At 39.3% G+C, this 17,299-nt stretch overlaps 1 protein-coding gene across 1 annotated transcript; it reads left to right on the top strand.

Moving 5' to 3' along the window:
* Positions 1-11,200: 11,200 nt before the first annotated feature.
* Positions 11,201-16,879, top strand: ldha (lactate dehydrogenase A4). The gene is made up of 8 exons (XM_032585171.1): positions 11,201-11,351; positions 12,626-12,751; positions 13,390-13,507; positions 13,583-13,756; positions 13,844-14,017; positions 14,869-14,986; positions 15,573-15,696; positions 15,787-16,879. The coding sequence occupies exons 2-8, from the start codon at positions 12,626-12,628 to the stop codon at positions 15,949-15,951; spliced, it is 999 nt and encodes a 332-aa protein (XP_032441062.1). The 5' UTR covers positions 11,201-11,351; the 3' UTR covers positions 15,952-16,879.
* The last annotated feature ends 420 nt before the right edge of the window (positions 16,880-17,299 follow it).

The raw sequence follows: 17,299 nt of genomic DNA, 5'->3' as shown, positions 1-17,299 counted from the left end.
GCGCCTCACTAATCACATGGACATTTAATGGGAGCGTAGAGCGAAGGACTAAAACAACTGCATTTAGCTGTGATAAATTCACTGATCACTCAGTCAGCATGCATGGTCCCTATTGGCCTGTTCACTCATTATCAAGTTTGAGCTTAGAGAAACACAACACATATGGACATCGGGAATATAACAATCCCCTCGCTGTGAAGCGCGCCAGGGTTTATTAGGAGAAATCAGCGATAAAGGCTGCTGTGATTAGCAATAATCACCAGGTGTTCATTACATGTTTCTGCTTAGGCTTCCACAAATGTGCCATTTCTTCATTTGAAAGAATAAGAGTATTTACAGATTGTTCAGACCCCTTGACATTTACGGCATATAGTTTTCAACCACAGTCTTCAATGTATTAAATCAAGATTTGATGTGAATGAACATATGGGAAAAAAAATATGTTGTGCATTTGTGTCCTTCTCCCGTTAATTTGATGTTCCTGATCAGCCTGTTTGATGCCTGCAAAACCCTTTAGACTAGGGACTCCAGTTCCAGTCCTCGAGACCTTCTGACCTGGGGCATTTAGACTCTCCCTGCTCCAACATACCTGGCTCGTTACCAGGCATCTGCCAAACTCGATGGCATGCTGGGGATTCAGCCAACTGAATCACCTGTGTTGGAGTCAGGATGTTCTTAAAAGTTGAAGGGCAGTGGCTCTCTAGAACTGGAGTTGGAGGACCCCTGCTTTAGATAAAGGTTCCAGTTAGACATCAACCCTAAATACACAACCAGGGATTCAATGGGGGTTTCAAGCAGATTAATGTGCTAGGATGACCCAGTCAATGTTCAGAAACTAAATCTGATTAAGAATCAGTGGTAAGATTTGAAATGGATGCCTTACATTTAATGAGCCTAGCATCTTTTGGAAAGAAGACTGGACAAAATGTCAGTTTATTATTGTGTAGTAGGTATAGACACAACTCAAAAGTGTTGCAGATGCAATCGCACCAAAAGCTAACACTTTCAGGAAGTGTTAAGAACATAACTTTTGGGATTTTTAATTCTAATAATTCTAAAGAACTATGCCTCGTTGTTCTTAAAATTCACAACTATCAACCATTTTGTGTTGGTTTATCACATAAAATCCCAACAAAATATACATGAGGTGTGTGGTTGTAATGAAACAAAAAGTGAAAAGTGAAATGGGTATGAATACTTTTCACTTGTTATGCAGAATTAACTTCATTTTGTGCTATTAAGAGCATTTGTTTTAGAATTGGTTGCACAGGTAACCTTTTCCCTGTTGTACATTGCCATTGTACCCTTGAAAAGGACTCAGTTACACACTGGAACAAGCTTTCGTCTCCTGCCAATTTGGAATCTGCTCCTGGCAATGTCACCACTGCCTTTAAAACCTGATTACAGCATATGTGCCAGCTACATGATCTAATGGGCTTATTTAAAGCGAACACATAAACTACATCATGTATCATGTACATTGTGGTGGCGTGACACCTGATTATTCATCACTCCCCAAGCGCAACCACTAACCTTTCCACAGTCAACTCCCTTCATGGTCCCCCATGAGTTTTCTGTCCTATTTTTGAGGAATAATTACCAGCACGCACATATCAAAGAAGTGGGGTGATGCATGAGACAGTGAACTGCTTTTTTTTTGGTTACATTTAAATTCAATAATTTAAGATAAGTTTTAAGTAGATAATTGGAGAAGAATTAGTTCAAAGATATTAAAAGAAAAATGGTAGAATTTGCAAGTATCATAAAAATATTAACCAAAGAATGAACAGGAAAGTAGAGAAGAAGAATTTTGAGAGCTGATTCAAAATGTTTCCCAGGACCCATCTAGGAAAACAGCTTCAGGAAAAGGCAGCTGGTACTGGTTTCTGATGAGCAGCCTGCTGACTACAGTGGTGCTACAACTTATTCCCCAGCAGCGTCACAATGTAATGATGTTGGCAGCGATTTCCATTCTGCTCTGCCAGGTTTAGCACCAATCTATTTGTTTTAAACCTCAAACTTTCACATAGAAAGTTGCATTATGTTAGCTGAAGATAGAATACAACGATTATAAGGTGATCGGCTTTAAATTTTCCATGACATCTGAATGTTACGGTCAAACATTGTAAAAACAAAACAAAACAAAAAAAAGCAACATGAAATATATATCAGGGAACAGTAAACTTCCTTACCTTTTTGTGCAGGTTTTGTTGCATAAGTATTACAAAACAAAAATGGCTGTAAAATGTATTTTCTCTTTGTATAAACAAGCACATTTTTTAAAATTTGCAAGGTAGTTGTTAGTAAGGGCTGAATAAACATCCTGTTCATGGCCAAAGTCATATTGCTTTTTTTATGGCAGCGCCAGTAAAAAAATTTATTATTAATATTGATCTTAATTGCCTGCCGAGTTGAAGATGTCCCATTCTACACAGACTTAAGAAATTCATCCATCTGCTGTCTGTGTGTACATGCAGCAGAGAAGGAGAATTTCCTATATGTCACGAGAGGCGAGTTGCACCCTTGACAAGGTTCCAGCTCATCTTCAAGGTTATGACACACAAACATTTACTGTACATTCATACCTAGGGTTATTTTGGGGTCTCCAATTAATCAAACGTACAAGTTTGCTGACAATGGGATAGAATCAGAGCACCTAGATAAATGCATCTAATGAGATTAGGAAACCCATCCATAAACTTAGCCAAGATTCTTTCCAGAAAACTTCCCATTGTGAAAAACTGTGCTCATCACCACACCAACTCCATCAGCAGGGCATCAAGGAATAAGAAGTAGAATTTATCAAACAACTCACAGTTTCTTGGAGGATTTACATGAGACTTAGCCAATAAAACTGATAGAATCACTGCATCAAAACATCTGTATTTTTTTTATTTGTCACTAGATCCGTTTTTCATAAAATGCCTACATTTCTAGTCACATTTATTGGCATTCTTTAGTAACGATCTGCTAAAAAAAACCTTTCAATAGATTTATTTGATGTTGCAGCAGCAGCAAAATCTCACACTGTAAAATGGCTTTAAAATCCTGTCTTTAATTTATATACATGTTGATTACAAGTTACGAAAAAAATAGTTAACAAGTGGCACAGTTATTAATATAGCAGCTATTAATAGTTTGCACACCTCCTTTACCAACAGGGCAGCACACTGTTTAGTCATCTTCCATAGCTAGCCTAAGGCAAAGGCAAGGCAAAGTAAGCCACTGCTAAGGCCCACCAGGCCAGTGGTGAGCCCCAAACAGCAATGAACTTCACATGGAAAGTAAATATCTAAAAACAATCATAGTTGCAGTCGTTCTTGTAAAGGATGAGTTTTTGCTTTTCCTCAGTAGCAGGTTGAATCCATTAATTTTTTTTAATAAAAGTTTTGAATTTAAAATTGTACTATTATGCTTCCTTGAACAAGCTATAGGATAGGTCTGTGGGCTACACAAAATATGGTCATTACATTTAATACACAAAATTATTTTCAGATATTGAGATTTCACCCCATCAGTTCTGCCAGTTTTGATCTTATTAAGGAATGCACTGTTTAAGGGCTACGTCACGATTATGCAAATGAGCTTAATATATATTGTGGATGCTTGCTTTTTTTTTCTTTGAACAAGCAAAAAAGAAAGAAAAAAATCTGACAATGTCGGTGCTGTGCGAGTGTCGGTCGTGTTTTCACAAACAGCCCATCTTCTCAATGCAGACTATTTTCAGTTCCGACAGTAAATATTGTGAGTAATGTGACGTCAGACACAGGACTAGCAGAGGCTATCGTTCAGCCTTAGCATATGCTAACTGACAAACAAATCATGGGCATGCAGAAAAACACACAAGATATAATTATGTACTTACATCGCCATCATCTGCAGATTTGTGATGAACAGTGACAGAACCTTCCTTCAGTCCAAGTCTTTTGGTAAATCCTGCCGAATGTGTTGCTAGTTTTCCTAAAATGGCTTGTGCAAAAACTTTCTTTGGCGTCAAGGACATCACAAACAAAAATAAAATGAAGCCACGCAGCTCTGTTCTATGTGACTGGGAGAGAATGAATGGACAAATGCTCTATATTGCAGCCGACAGCAAAATATTTTCAATTTCCAGCAGTCATTACACTGCATATCCAGCAGAATAAACTTGGCGTCTCCTGTAATGAGGTGGGTGGAGCTCAACTTGGGTGGCCAGGTGAGGGGCTGGGCTTGGCCTGGGATTACTAGGTAAAATAAATAAATAACCAAATAAATAAATTGTGACTCAACAATTTGGAAACAGGTCATTTTGTAGACACCAGCAGAGCATTTACTTATTCCCTCAATTTTTTTTCACTGTTTCTAGAAGCAGGAGATATCTATATGCTAATACTGAAACATGCAAAATGTGAATTTTGCGTAGTAGTGGATTTTTTAAAAGAGAATTAGCATTTTACAAAAAGGTTGAAGAGTAGCTAATCACAAGAAATGCAACAGTTGTTGTCTTTGCCCAGAGAATGTCTCTGTGTGGAGGTCCTGGAAACACTAACTGGTGAATCTCTCCCAGAGTCTTTAATGAGCTTTGCTACAATACTCTCAAGGCTGACATTGTTCTTGTGTGCCCTTTTTTCTTCCACTCAACTTTCAATTACTATGCTTGCGTACAGCATCCGGTGAACATCCAGCATGTTTGGAGGTTACCTTTGTGGTTTACACTTGTTTTGAACAGTTTCAAAGATAGTCAGCAGAACATCTGTCAAGTCAGCAATCTTTCCCATCATTGCTTGGCTCTTTAAAAAACGAATGATTTTCAGTTGACATATAGTTGAAATTCGTAGCTATCAAAATTAATGTAAATAAAACTTAAAAAATACCACTCGATGTGAATATATGTTTCACTTTTTGATTTGATTGACTGAAATAAATTAACTTTGTAAAAGCGAAACCTGCCTTCACAGTTTAACTTTTAGGGAAAAACTCCAACATAAAAAGGCCTAAACATAACAAAAGACTGGAGACCATTTGGAGAAAGTTTACAGTAATGACAACAGCTTCAAAATTGCGCTTGTGTATGGTCACTCTTAGTGCTCTTTGTCTCTGTCTCAGTGGGAGGGATGGCGTGAGGTTGAGGGTCGTGGATGGATGTGGGGAGCAGCAAGTGAGATGGATGGAGAAGAGGAGGGAGGCGACAGACGTGGACCGTGCAGGGGTGGCTCAAGCTGTTGGGAGCGGGCAGCACTGGCAGATGAATTACCGGCGACATCTCCATCCCTGCTGACAACGGACTCTCTCTGCCTCACACACACACACACACACACAAAAACATGTGTCTCAGTTGATTGAAGCCAGCGGCTCGGCTCCACACCAGGCACAGCAAGAATTGACTGTCACCCTTTTTCTCCATCACCCCCCTACCTTAAACCACACACACACACACACACACACATTCATAGAGTTACATATATGTATGTATACACTCTAGGTTCTTTTCTCCTTCTGTAGCCTCCGCTTCTCTCTGAAATGTCAGGCTGGCAGGGGGTTATATGAGGTTCCTCTGGAGAGCAATAAAAGCTGATTGGAGTTAAAACAGTTGGTCAGGCCTCCCCGCCCCGGCATCTGTTGGATTACAGTCAGCCAACCTGTCATCTGTGAAATGAAGGCCAGCACGGGAGCAGAGAAGAGAGACCACAGCAGGCTATGGGATAGACAGAACGAGAGATAGGAAGGTGATGAGGTAGACAGTAAGAGGAGGGAATGTGTGGATTTAGTTTAGTTTTGCTGTGTAAACTTTTTAAGAAAAACCCAGTTTGTTCATATTTAACAGGAAGAAAAAGAGACAAGGAGATTAAAGACAAAAGATGGAAGATCTTAGGATTCACATAGAGGGTTAGACAGACATACGTGACCTTTACATGAACCATTTCATCTTTTTGCCCTCGTGTATCACTACCTCTAAGCACAGGACGGCAGAAACAATCCCGTAGATCAACCTTCCACCCTTCGCTGTACGCTTCGCTGTCCTCGGTCTTCCCTGATCTCACTCTCTCTTTTCCTACACCCATTGCTGCACCCCACACACTGTCTCCACCTGCTACGTCCCCTGAGGGAATAATTTTCACTCTAACAACTTCAATTAACCTTACCCTTTCATACACACACATCCGTGGGCACAGGTCGGCACACCGACACGCACATGTGCAATGTGCAGACGATGCGTTCACTGGGCACAACACTCCTCCCATATCAATCACTGGCGTTAAGGTCACTGGGCTGGGAGACAGAAGCCTCTGGTTGCTCCTCTACTGACATGGAAAAAAATGGCGAGGCTACATACAGCAATGCAATATACATGAGCATGCACTGCCCTTAAACAAATAACCATGTTAGGGACATAAATCCTCTAAAGTAATTAGAGCTGGGAACGAAAAAGAAAAGGTATTTAATTTTGTGGCCAATTGAAATGCTGAATTTGAGTTTTATTTTCTACTGCAGGATTAATGTTTGGACGACATGGGATGATATACTGTATCTCCAGGCAGGGATAGATGGTCAGAAATTCACATCTGGTCATTATGGCTATTAATACCGTTCTCATTTTTTATGATTTATTGAAAAGTTTTGATTCCGAAAAATATAATATATTTTGTCCTCCACTCAACAACACTCTTTAAAGAGCCAAATGATTTAATCAAAATGAAGTTATACTAGTTCACTGGGAAAATGACAAAAATAAAAGCAACCCAATCAGTTCGTGAACCCTCTTGCTGCTCCAGCATGTATCTCAGAAGAAGCTGTTGGTCCGGTGTTTTGTTTTTTTGTATTATCTACGCTCATTTGTGTATTCATCCATGTACACAAGGATTTGTGGATGCAAAAGCAATATGGGAGGGGAGAGGGTAAATTCATACAGCTGTTCTTGAAATCACACTTGGCTGGTGTATGAATGCCTGCAGGCGGGAAAACTATGATTCCCCTCGTTTTCATTATCATGTAGCTGCTCAGTAGGAATGCCAGTTGGCTGTTTTAGATTTGATGTGCAAAAATGTAGCAAATGCCAACACTTCATGCAAGTTTTTTAATGTGCTGTAATGACGGGAAATGGGTTTTATACCAGATTTTGTTAATCTGGCTCACAGCCGTCGCAATCATGTTTACACTCAACTCGAAGTTTTCCTTTTGAATATCTCAACTCATCTCACTTCAGAGCATGATAGTCTGTATTATGAGAAGATTAAGACTTTGGCACAAACCTAAGTAGTCCTAATTGAATGTACTTGTGTGACACATGTAAACGCATACACAGACACACATCATTTTTTGCTGTACTAAAATGCTTCCAATCATCATACAAATACAGGATCCTGTAGAGATCTCCCTGGGCTTAACAGTGTGTAATTGCTGTTGATTGGTGTATTATTGCTCTGGTTAATCTGCTTGTGGGTGGCTAATAAAGGAACTCCATCAGGGATGTTATCAGTCTTCAACAGAAGGTGTCCACGGAACGATGTTCCAAGAAAAGAGAGGAGAAAAGGGGAAAAACATGAGCTTCAAGTGATTTTTTTAAGATAGGAAAAGAAGGAAAATGTTTGTGAAGTGCTAAAATAAAAACACAGATCAGAGCATAAGACACGACAAAAATCTGGCATGATGCCAGTTAAGTTACTCGTGTTCAGGTTGTTTCTGTTTGAGCAGGAAAATGAGGACAGTTCAGCGAGCTGGATGGTGTTCTGTCAGAGTTGCGAGCATGATTTTCATCCCAGGAGAATCCCTTGGTGATTGATGAGGCCTTGTTCCTCTGCCACAGTTCTATTTCTAAACACGGGCTGCGAGAGGAAGAGGTGGCTGCAACAAGGTGATTAGATTGCTCTCTATTACCATGGCAGCTTGAAACAGGTATCACTCAAAGCAGGAAACCCCTCGGTCCCAATGCCCTGTGCAATAACAACATGTTGGAAACTGACCCCTGTGGTGTAAGAAGGTGAGCTAACATGGCAAACTGATGTTTCTTTATTCCACTGGGCTGTTCGCAGTGATTGTGTTGGCACACACTCCAGAGACTACACTGGAAGCAAACTGGAGACAAAGACAAGCCAAACAACAGTAAGGGCAACAAGAAGCTGTTTGGGTGAATCTCAGTGGACTAAATGAGAACATTAAACAGCAGGACACAGAGTTTGATCCCAAACAGGTCTAATGAAACTTCATCTATCTTCTGCTGCACCTTATGCTGACACCACAGCACCTAAGTCTTTCTTTATTGCTGAGGAGACTTTTAGATCTTGCCGAAAGAAACCAGATGAGGTTTAATCTAAGAGCATGCCCTAGAGATATTCTTTCAACTGCAGAATCAGAACATTTTTCCTGAGAACTTTAAGTACTACCTAATCTGTAAAAATACATCTTGAAGGGGGTAATTAGCCATTTTATTGAAACCGTAAACACATTTTAAAAAATAAAGTATAGTCCATGTGTTTGCCACATGATTTTGGCAATTACAAAATCTGCTTTTGTAATTTTATCTTGAATTGTAAAAAAGGATGCCGTTATCCTACACTGTCTGTTTCCACAATACTGGAGACCTCATGTTTCATGGTTACTGGAAGCCATACAGTTTCCTGTATAACAGCACCCCCTGCTGGAGAACTTGTACTGAGACAGCGGCTGATGATAACTAAAAACAAGGACTTCTAAAAGGCGGCTTTTTTGTTATGGAAATAGCAAATGTGGCGAAACCTGTAAGAAATTGGTTTGAAATTGAAACAGATAAAGAACTTAACATCATGAATGCATCAGTCATTAACTTTTCATTTGGACTGAGCATTTTTTATTATCTTTCAGAAATACAGTATATCTTCACATGTGAAGACATATTTGTCTTCACATGTACCTTTACATATGTGAAGACGTATTTCTTCTATGTGAAGATGGAAGCAAGCTATTATTAATTGGTTCCATCATTTAATAGATTAATTGACGGAACCAGGTTCCATCAATTATTCTACAGGCAAGTGTTTTTATAGGGAAAAATGACTAATAGATAAATCTTATATTCACATTTCAGGGCAAACTGAAAAAATACTGATCATATATTGAAATGTCATAGGATATGTTGCATTTTCAAGAAAGAACATTTACTACTGAACATGCTTTTTTCACATTAAATTTCAAATAATGAACAGTTTTGCTTTCATATAGCCAGACTTTCATGTAATCATTTGAAGTGGCCTTTATCTGCAGCTCTTTGACTTGTCCAGTTTGTTTACTTTATATATAAAGACTGAATTTTTTCAAAAATATTAAAAAACACTTTGAAAAACAATTCCACTCCAGACAACAATTTGGTAATATCTAAAATCCACGCATACATCAAAGACCTGCCAATTAATCAGTTTGCTATGTTATCTTTAGAACATAACAGAATGAAAAATAACCTCAAGTCACATTCAAATCAGAATCAAAATACTAAAAAAACATTTTGTTAAAAAGAATAAATTTAAAAAATCCAACTTTTGGGAATCCTATTAGAAAAAAATTAACGATAACTCAAGACAACAGAACACTGTAGTAAATTATAATGTTGCTAGAATGTTTTTTTGTTGCATCAAAATTACACCAAATACACATGGGGATACTATATTCTTCAGTATAATACAAATCAATACAGTACAAGCCTACCTGACATGACTAATCAATTAATAAATTAAATATTCAGAAAATTTAAGCAGTATCAACATAATTTATAACTAACATACATAAAACTATTCCCAACACACATAAAAGGGAATAATATTACACAACCCTAACTACAGTACAAGAAATATATTGTGCCATAAAACAATAAAACACAGCAGGGAGGAGCCAAACAGGTGAAAAATAAAACAGTTTACTGTAAAATAATAACAAAAAAATGTACAAAAACTAAATTCTAGTGGCAAATCCAAACTAATGCAGTATGACAGAACCACAAGGACACAGGCTTGTGGCATTAAAGGAGAAAACTAACAGAATGGGAAAACCAAGTAGTACTTAGACTGGGCAGCTTGATTACTGGAATGCCAGACAGATGGGAGAACAGCTTGGGAGTGCAGGCAGCTGAGACACTGAGGGCAGCTATGAAATAGATCTGGAACACAGACGCTGACACAAGCAAACAATACACAGACTTGAATGTTATAGAATGTGAACCAAGAGCTAACAAAGAACAAACAGAAGAAAACACATATTTATGTATTTGAGAAAAAAAACTGCAAGGAATCTTAAACCTGAACTGAATATGAAAAGACTGACAAATCACAAAGTAATGCAAAACCCAAGACCAAAGTCCCAGAGTTCATGACATGTAAGGTCAGTCTTTGGAGACTGTTCATTTGTTTTATTGAAGGAGGAAAATCATTGAATCCAGAACGTGGATGTTTTATAATTTGCTGTTAAAAATAGTAGCTGCATGTATTATCATCCCAACTTTAAAAATATGTGAAATTTGGAGCAGCCTATTTTGTTCAGGCAACATTTTTTTCTATTTTTTGTTTGTTTTTTGGAGCAGTGTTGAGCTGAATTATGTGAAATCACTATCCTCTGCTCCAAATTTCACGTATTTTTAAAGTTATATATATATAAATAAATACAACATCAAATATGGTATTACTCTGGCTGACTTTCTTTTGAGATGTAAAGTTGTATGTACACTGAAGAGGCTACAGAAAAATGCAACATTGTCTTGCATTAATTCTGAGTGGACACAAGATGGCGCAAGAATGCTGTTCTTACCAAAAAGGCAATCAAAACATGCTTAAATTGGTTTCATATCAACTCTGAATAAATGTTACTTCACATGCAATTTAAAGACATTATAACAGTATTTTTTTTTCTGTATAGCTAAAATACACCCATTTATTATTAAGAAATTTTACCCATACCCAAGCGGCTGAGCAGAATGAGTCATAAACTCGTGGCAGGAAATTCGCGTCGTGTTCACCAGCTCAGTGTTTCCACCACATACATAGGCTACGTGAGAACGGTGTATTTTGCTTTTTTCTTTTCAATTTTACCCTTTTCATGAATCAAATTATGATAAAATTGTAAATGATTTTTTTTTCTTTCTTTTCAAAACGACCATCTTTCCATAATTGATCCGATCTGTGGCTCATCCTGCAGCAAACGTGACTCTCCACACGCCAGACGGCCGCAGCATCATCATCCCACCCGACGTCCTCTTAATCATCATCATCAGCGCGCATGCCACCGCCCCCAAACGGTGGCTGCCTTTAAATACTCACAGCCTTTCCATAAGAGCAGCTGCACTTGTGCGGAAAGAGAGAAGGAGCCGTGACATTCCACCTCGTGTTCTCACCTGATTAACTTAAACCGTAAAGGTAAGGCATCTGTGTTTTAACATTTACCAACGATGCAGAGAAACATATTATTTATTATTCACTGCCTCTTTGGGTATCATTTGTTGCATTTTTGAAACAACCTGATGATCAGAAGGTTTGGGCGTCACTTTGCTGATGCCGTAGCTCCACTATTTCCCGGTGCTTCGCCTTCAAATTAAACCACTATAAGACGATATAGTGGTTTTGCGGTGTCTCAATGGCTGCAGCCATTTGTTGTGGTTTACGCAGTGGGTACGACCTCTATGTTCACATAGAGGTGACCAGCGTCCTGACATGATTCTTGGTCATACTAGACTGATTCTTCTAAAAAGAAAAGCTGAACTAAAATTGCTCCTGGATATGAATTTTCTCCATTACAATGAAGACGGAGCGTCACAGTTGCTTCGATTTGTATGAAAACCTGAAGAGTTCAACATGTGCTAATCATCAAGCAGCATGAGGAGAGAGACATGTCTGTAACTGTGATGCTTAAAAGGACTTGATGAAACATATATAAAATATTTATTCACGATAAAACATTTGTTGTCATTTTCTCCTAATTTTTTACATTCTAACTAATTTTCATTTAAATGCTGCCCGCTGCAGAGGAAATTTGAGCCATTCTGACCTCCACCCTGTATAGCACATGCAGAGTAATCCTGTAACCCCAAAGAGTCTCCTCATGAGGGGCAAGACCTCTCATTTGAGGATACAGTGATAGAATAATAATTAAAATACATCCATGATGCTTATTGCAGTGTCCAATAATGTGAAGAATCACAACACCTAGAAACTAAAAACCCTTAGCAGGGGGTGAGCCTGCCAGGACCCCCCACTACGTGCTTGCCTCCACACTACAGCGGAAAACCAGCCTTGTCATGGCAGTGACGTAAACATCTGCTAGCGGGAACACTCAGCCATGCCTGCCCAACCAGGAAGCAAGAAGCCGTGTGTGACGTGGGGAGGGGATGGTCCCTGCTGCAGTGAATTCCCTGGGCATTGGCTATCACTGAGGAGAACAGAGGTTCTGAAGAGCCCCACCTGTATCATAGTATGGGGATGAGACACGAGAGGGTTTGTGCTTACAGAAATGGCACACTTTTGGTAGTGATGACCTAATAGTGAAATCCTGGTTTCACTCAGCCTGCTGGGGAGGGGGATGTGAAATAAGTCACGTATTCTGTGGTGTAACTCCACGGGTAAAAGCCTCATACTCTGCTTCAGCTGCCTTTCATCTGCCAACTTCCTTCCCTATGTGTAATTTATTTCCACAGATGTCCACTCAGGAAAAGCTCATCAGCCATGTGATGAAGGAGGAGCCTATTGGCTGCAGGAACAAGGTGACAGTGGTCGGAGTCGGCATGGTGGGCATGGCATCCGCCATCAGCATACTGCTCAAGGTGTGTATGAGCAGCTCCAGATGACGTTTTATAGGAGTTTTGCAAACACAGAGCGTGAAAACGCACCAAGAAAGTAGCAGCTTGCACTGTAAAGAAAATACTACTGTCATAAATTGGTGCAGGCTGAAAACTAGAACCAGTGTGGTACATTTTGTGACATTGCAGCTGCAGAGGTATTTCATTTCATCTGTATTTTTTGCAACAGAGCATACAATGAGGAGAATAATTAAGTGGACGACAGAAAAAGCCTGTCATTAGTCATCCATTGTCTATTCAATGTAATTTGAAAATCTGAAAAGTGTGGTGTGCATTTTTATTTAGTCCCCTTTGTTTTGATAATAGTAAATACATGTGTATTTTAAGTACTGTAAAGCTGCAGACATCCACAGCTTAGGTAGAGGAAACAGTCGACAGGAGAACTATTGATTGCATGGTCTTTGAAGCTGGTAGAGTGTACAAGAAGAAAGCTAAAATTAGATTACAGTGAGGATTGAGACTGTAACGTATCTAGATAGTGGAAAAATGTCTGAAGTTTATGAACAACACACAAACAATGATACTATCACAAATTGGTCAATTTGAGCAAGCTTTTTGCAGCTGTGACAGAACAAAAGTTTGACCCGCATGTGTAAACTCAGGATCTGTGTGATGAGCTGGCCCTGGTTGACGTAATGGAGGACAAGTTGAAGGGTGAAGCCATGGACCTCCAGCACGGAGCCCTCTTCCTCAAGACGCACAAGATTGTGGCCGACAAAGGTGAGAAATATATTAAGTCTGCCAGGAGAGCTCTAAACAACAAACCACATAATGCTCTTTCTGTCATTTTGCCAGACTACAGTGTGACCGCCAACTCCAAGGTGGTGGTGGTGACTGCCGGGGCCCGCCAGCAGGAGGGCGAGAGCCGCCTTAATCTGGTGCAGCGTAACGTTAACATTTTTAAATTCATCATCCCCAACATTGTGAAATACAGTCCCAACTGCATCCTGCTGGTGGTCTCAAACCCAGGTTAGTCAGATGATCAGTGAGATTAGGTGTATCCTCTCTGGAAAAATACTGGCTTATGTGCTCATCATGTATTTTGTACTTTTGCAGTCGACATCCTGACCTACGTGGCATGGAAGCTGAGTGGTTTCCCACGTCACCGCGTCATTGGCTCTGGCACTAACCTGGACAGCGCCCGATTCCGCCACCTCATGGGAGAGAAGTTCCACCTCCACCCTGCAAGCTGCCACGGCTGGATTATTGGAGAGCATGGAGATTCCAGTGGTATGGAAGTCTTTCTAAAAATAAATCATCTTCTAAGTTTCCTCTGTAGTTTTTATTTTTTTTATATATCTATCTTGAGTTCAGACATTGACATACACACTAACAACAGCACCCATTTAACTATTTTACATTTTAACAGCTTATGACATCAACAATCAGTGTGATGGGATCTTGTGTTGTCGAAACAAAACTGTGCACATAATTGTAAAGTGGAAGGAAAGGGACACATGGTTTTCACAGTTTAGAAGAAATGCAAATTTGAAAACTGTGCATTACAGCTTCATGTATTTTGGAGTATCTCTACCAGATTTCCAGGTTAAGACTGAGATTTTTCAAGAAAACAACTCAAGATCAGTCATATTGAATGAAGAGTGTATGTGCAATTTTTCAAGTCTTATTACTCAATTGCATTTAGGTTTGTACTTTGACTGAGCCTTTCTTCCAGAATTCCTCTGTATTTACCTTCATCCATTTTTCCATCAACTCTGTCCATGAGAATCACGAGGCCTTTGAAGAACAGCTGTAGTTAGATCAATCTTAAATTACCCTCCAGTAGACCTGATTACGAATTAGGGTGACTTGTGAAGGCAAAGGCACTGGATTTAATTGGGATATCAGAAATGGGAGGAGAGGGATGTGAACAAAGATGTAACACGCACTCATGTTTTCATTTGCACAAAAAATATTATCCTTTCTGAAAAGGCCACAATAAGTTACATTCAAGCTTGTAATTGTAGTTTTAGACTGTGTGAGACAGTTTAAGGAGCACTGACCCTTTTGTCTTTATATATTTTACTTGTGTTTTAGGACATATCTGCCAGAATATAACAGTCTAAATGTTGCTTCCACAGTGGCTGTGTGGAGTGGTGTGAATATTGCTGGAGTTTCTCTGCAAAGTCTCAACCCAAAGATGGGTGCAGATGGTGACAGCGAGAACTGGAAGGACGTGCATAAGAAGGTGGTTGATGGGTAAGTGTGATGCAGTCCTACTCACAGACTGTTATTGATTGGATTTAAATTGTTTTTAGAGCTTTTAAATAACGTAATGGTAAAGATTGGTGCCAGCTTAAACTTTTAAATTAAAAGTAGTTAATAAATCAATTTAACCAAACTATGAAGGCCCAACAATCTATATTGTGTTTCATGACTTTGCAGTGCCACTTTTCTGGCTGGTCCATGATGCAGACGTTTACTCTATTGCTCCATTTGACATTGTGCCATTATTTTGTCAAACACCGAATGTGACTTATCTTGGAGTAGCCATGTAGAACACAATAGGTTACCTTATCATAAATGTCAAGGTATCAGATGTATTAAAAGACTCGAGTCTTGGAACAAAGAAGGGTCAATTTTCCCAATGTTTCTCAACAAGAGGTACCAATTGGGAAAGACCAGCCAGCATGTGGTACTAGTAATCCTGAATTTTCAAAACTGGGTTTCTGCAGGGATTTATTTTCCATGAGAAAAAGGTAGAAGATGACAGAGTACCTGAATCTCGATCAGTTCAGGATGTTTGAAGTTGTGTCATAATGATCTTCGTATCTGAACATTGCAGAGCCTATGAGGTCATCAAGCTGAAGGGCTACACCTCCTGGGCTATTGGCATGTCTGTGGCTGATTTAGTGGAGAGCATTATGAAGAACCTGCACAAAGTTCACCCTGTGTCCACACTTGTCCAGGTATGAACGAAACCAAGAAGTTCCTTTCAATTGTCAGTAAAATGGAATTGTTCTCCTAACAGCTGATTCCTTCTACTTTCCCTTGGATAGGGAATACATGGTGTGAAGGATGAGGTTTTCCTGAGCATCCCGTGTGTTCTGGGTAACAGTGGCCTGACCGATGTCATTCACATGACGCTGAAACCTGAGGAGGAGACGCAGCTGGTGAAGAGCGCCGAGACCCTTTGGGGCGTGCAGAAGGAGCTCACTCTGTGAAGAGCTCTCCTTTAAAACCTTAAACACTCCTGAAAAATCCCAGCAAATACGCTGCGGTTGATCCCCTCCTATCTTACCTCTCATATCTTTCCCAGAGCAACAAGACTTCTGAGTATAATAAAAGTCAAAGTGTCTAAAGCTATGCCATTCAAAGATAGGTGTAACACTTATATGCTCGTACACTGATATCATTTTGCTTTTCCAACCCCCCCCACCTGTCCTCGTCCATCTGTGGCCAAGAAACGTTTACCCCCTGTATTTAAGGTCAATCTGTTTTGAGTAGAGTGGATATCTGTTTACTACTCTCTACTAAAAGAACTTCAGACCGTTGCATTTTAGTTGGCTGTAATTTGTGTACTGTTGGTTGCTGTTTTTTGCTGCGTTCTCTGTGCACTGTATTTGTTAATTCTGTGGTTGTAACTAGTCAATTTTTCCACTTGGTAATCTCTGCTTTGTAAGTGTAACAGAGACATTCCATTCTCTATAAGGAGTGACCATTACCAACTTACAGTCATGACAACACTGCCACATATTATCACTGGGCCAAAATCCTGTGATACCAAAGTACCTTTATTATTTCAAAAACTGCAGTCCACTGAAGCAAACCTAACCACAAGTGCACTGAGATGTAGGTGAGATTACTGGTGGAACAGAGCTAATTTACCCAGAGAGCCAGTGGAGACTAGTCAACCAGCATATTTACCTTTAGATTAGGTTTAAAAAAAAAGAGCTACAGTTCTGAGACAGTTTGCCCACAGAAATGCCCAGAGGTTTTATATTCAACTCTAAATATAGATTATATTATTAAAAAAATAGATTAAATGCTGCTGCATTCAGATATACTGTATCACTTGAAGAGAAACTTTCTGTCATGGCAGCTGGATATTTTTATTTGCTGTAACATCAAGTAAACCTGCCAGAATAGTAACAGATGTCTGTCTTTTATTTATTTCCAGCTGGTAGAGCATCACTACATGGCATATTTAGTAAATGTTAAAGGATGCTGATAAATGGGATTAGGTTCCCTTTGTCCATTCATGTCATTTAAAGTCACAAAATCAGTGATGCCAAACCTAGACCCAACTAGCACAAACTCAAAGCACTGGACCTTCCTATTAGGGTAAAAAGGTTTTGTGGCTGTTTAAAGGAAGACCACAAGCATGTCTTATGCTTGTTTTCCATAACTACCGCTTTCCAGTACTTTTCATGTTCCTTCTTTATTTATGAATAAGTACTGACTTCCAAAAGTCTTGTGGGTTTATAAATATTACTGCATAATAAATTCAGACAATTCATTAAATCAACTTTAATTTTTAATGCTTTACATAAATCTACAGATATAAAAGAA

This window comes from Xiphophorus hellerii, chromosome 2 (genome assembly GCF_003331165.1).
Source record: "Xiphophorus hellerii strain 12219 chromosome 2, Xiphophorus_hellerii-4.1, whole genome shotgun sequence".
Taxonomy (NCBI): domain Eukaryota; kingdom Metazoa; phylum Chordata; class Actinopteri; order Cyprinodontiformes; family Poeciliidae; genus Xiphophorus; species Xiphophorus hellerii.
This window is presented reverse-complemented; position numbering and strand designations above follow the sequence as displayed.

Coding starts and splice junctions, on each gene's coding strand:
- ldha (XM_032585171.1), top strand. CDS start 12,626: ATGTCCACTCAGGAAAAGCTCATCAGCCATGTGATGAAGGAGGAGCCT. Junction 14,018..14,868: donor AGAGCATGGAGATTCCAGTG/GTATGGAAGTCT, acceptor TTGCTTCCACAG/TGGCTGTGTGGAGTGGTGTG. Junction 14,987..15,572: donor CATAAGAAGGTGGTTGATGG/GTAAGTGTGATG, acceptor TGAACATTGCAG/AGCCTATGAGGTCATCAAGC.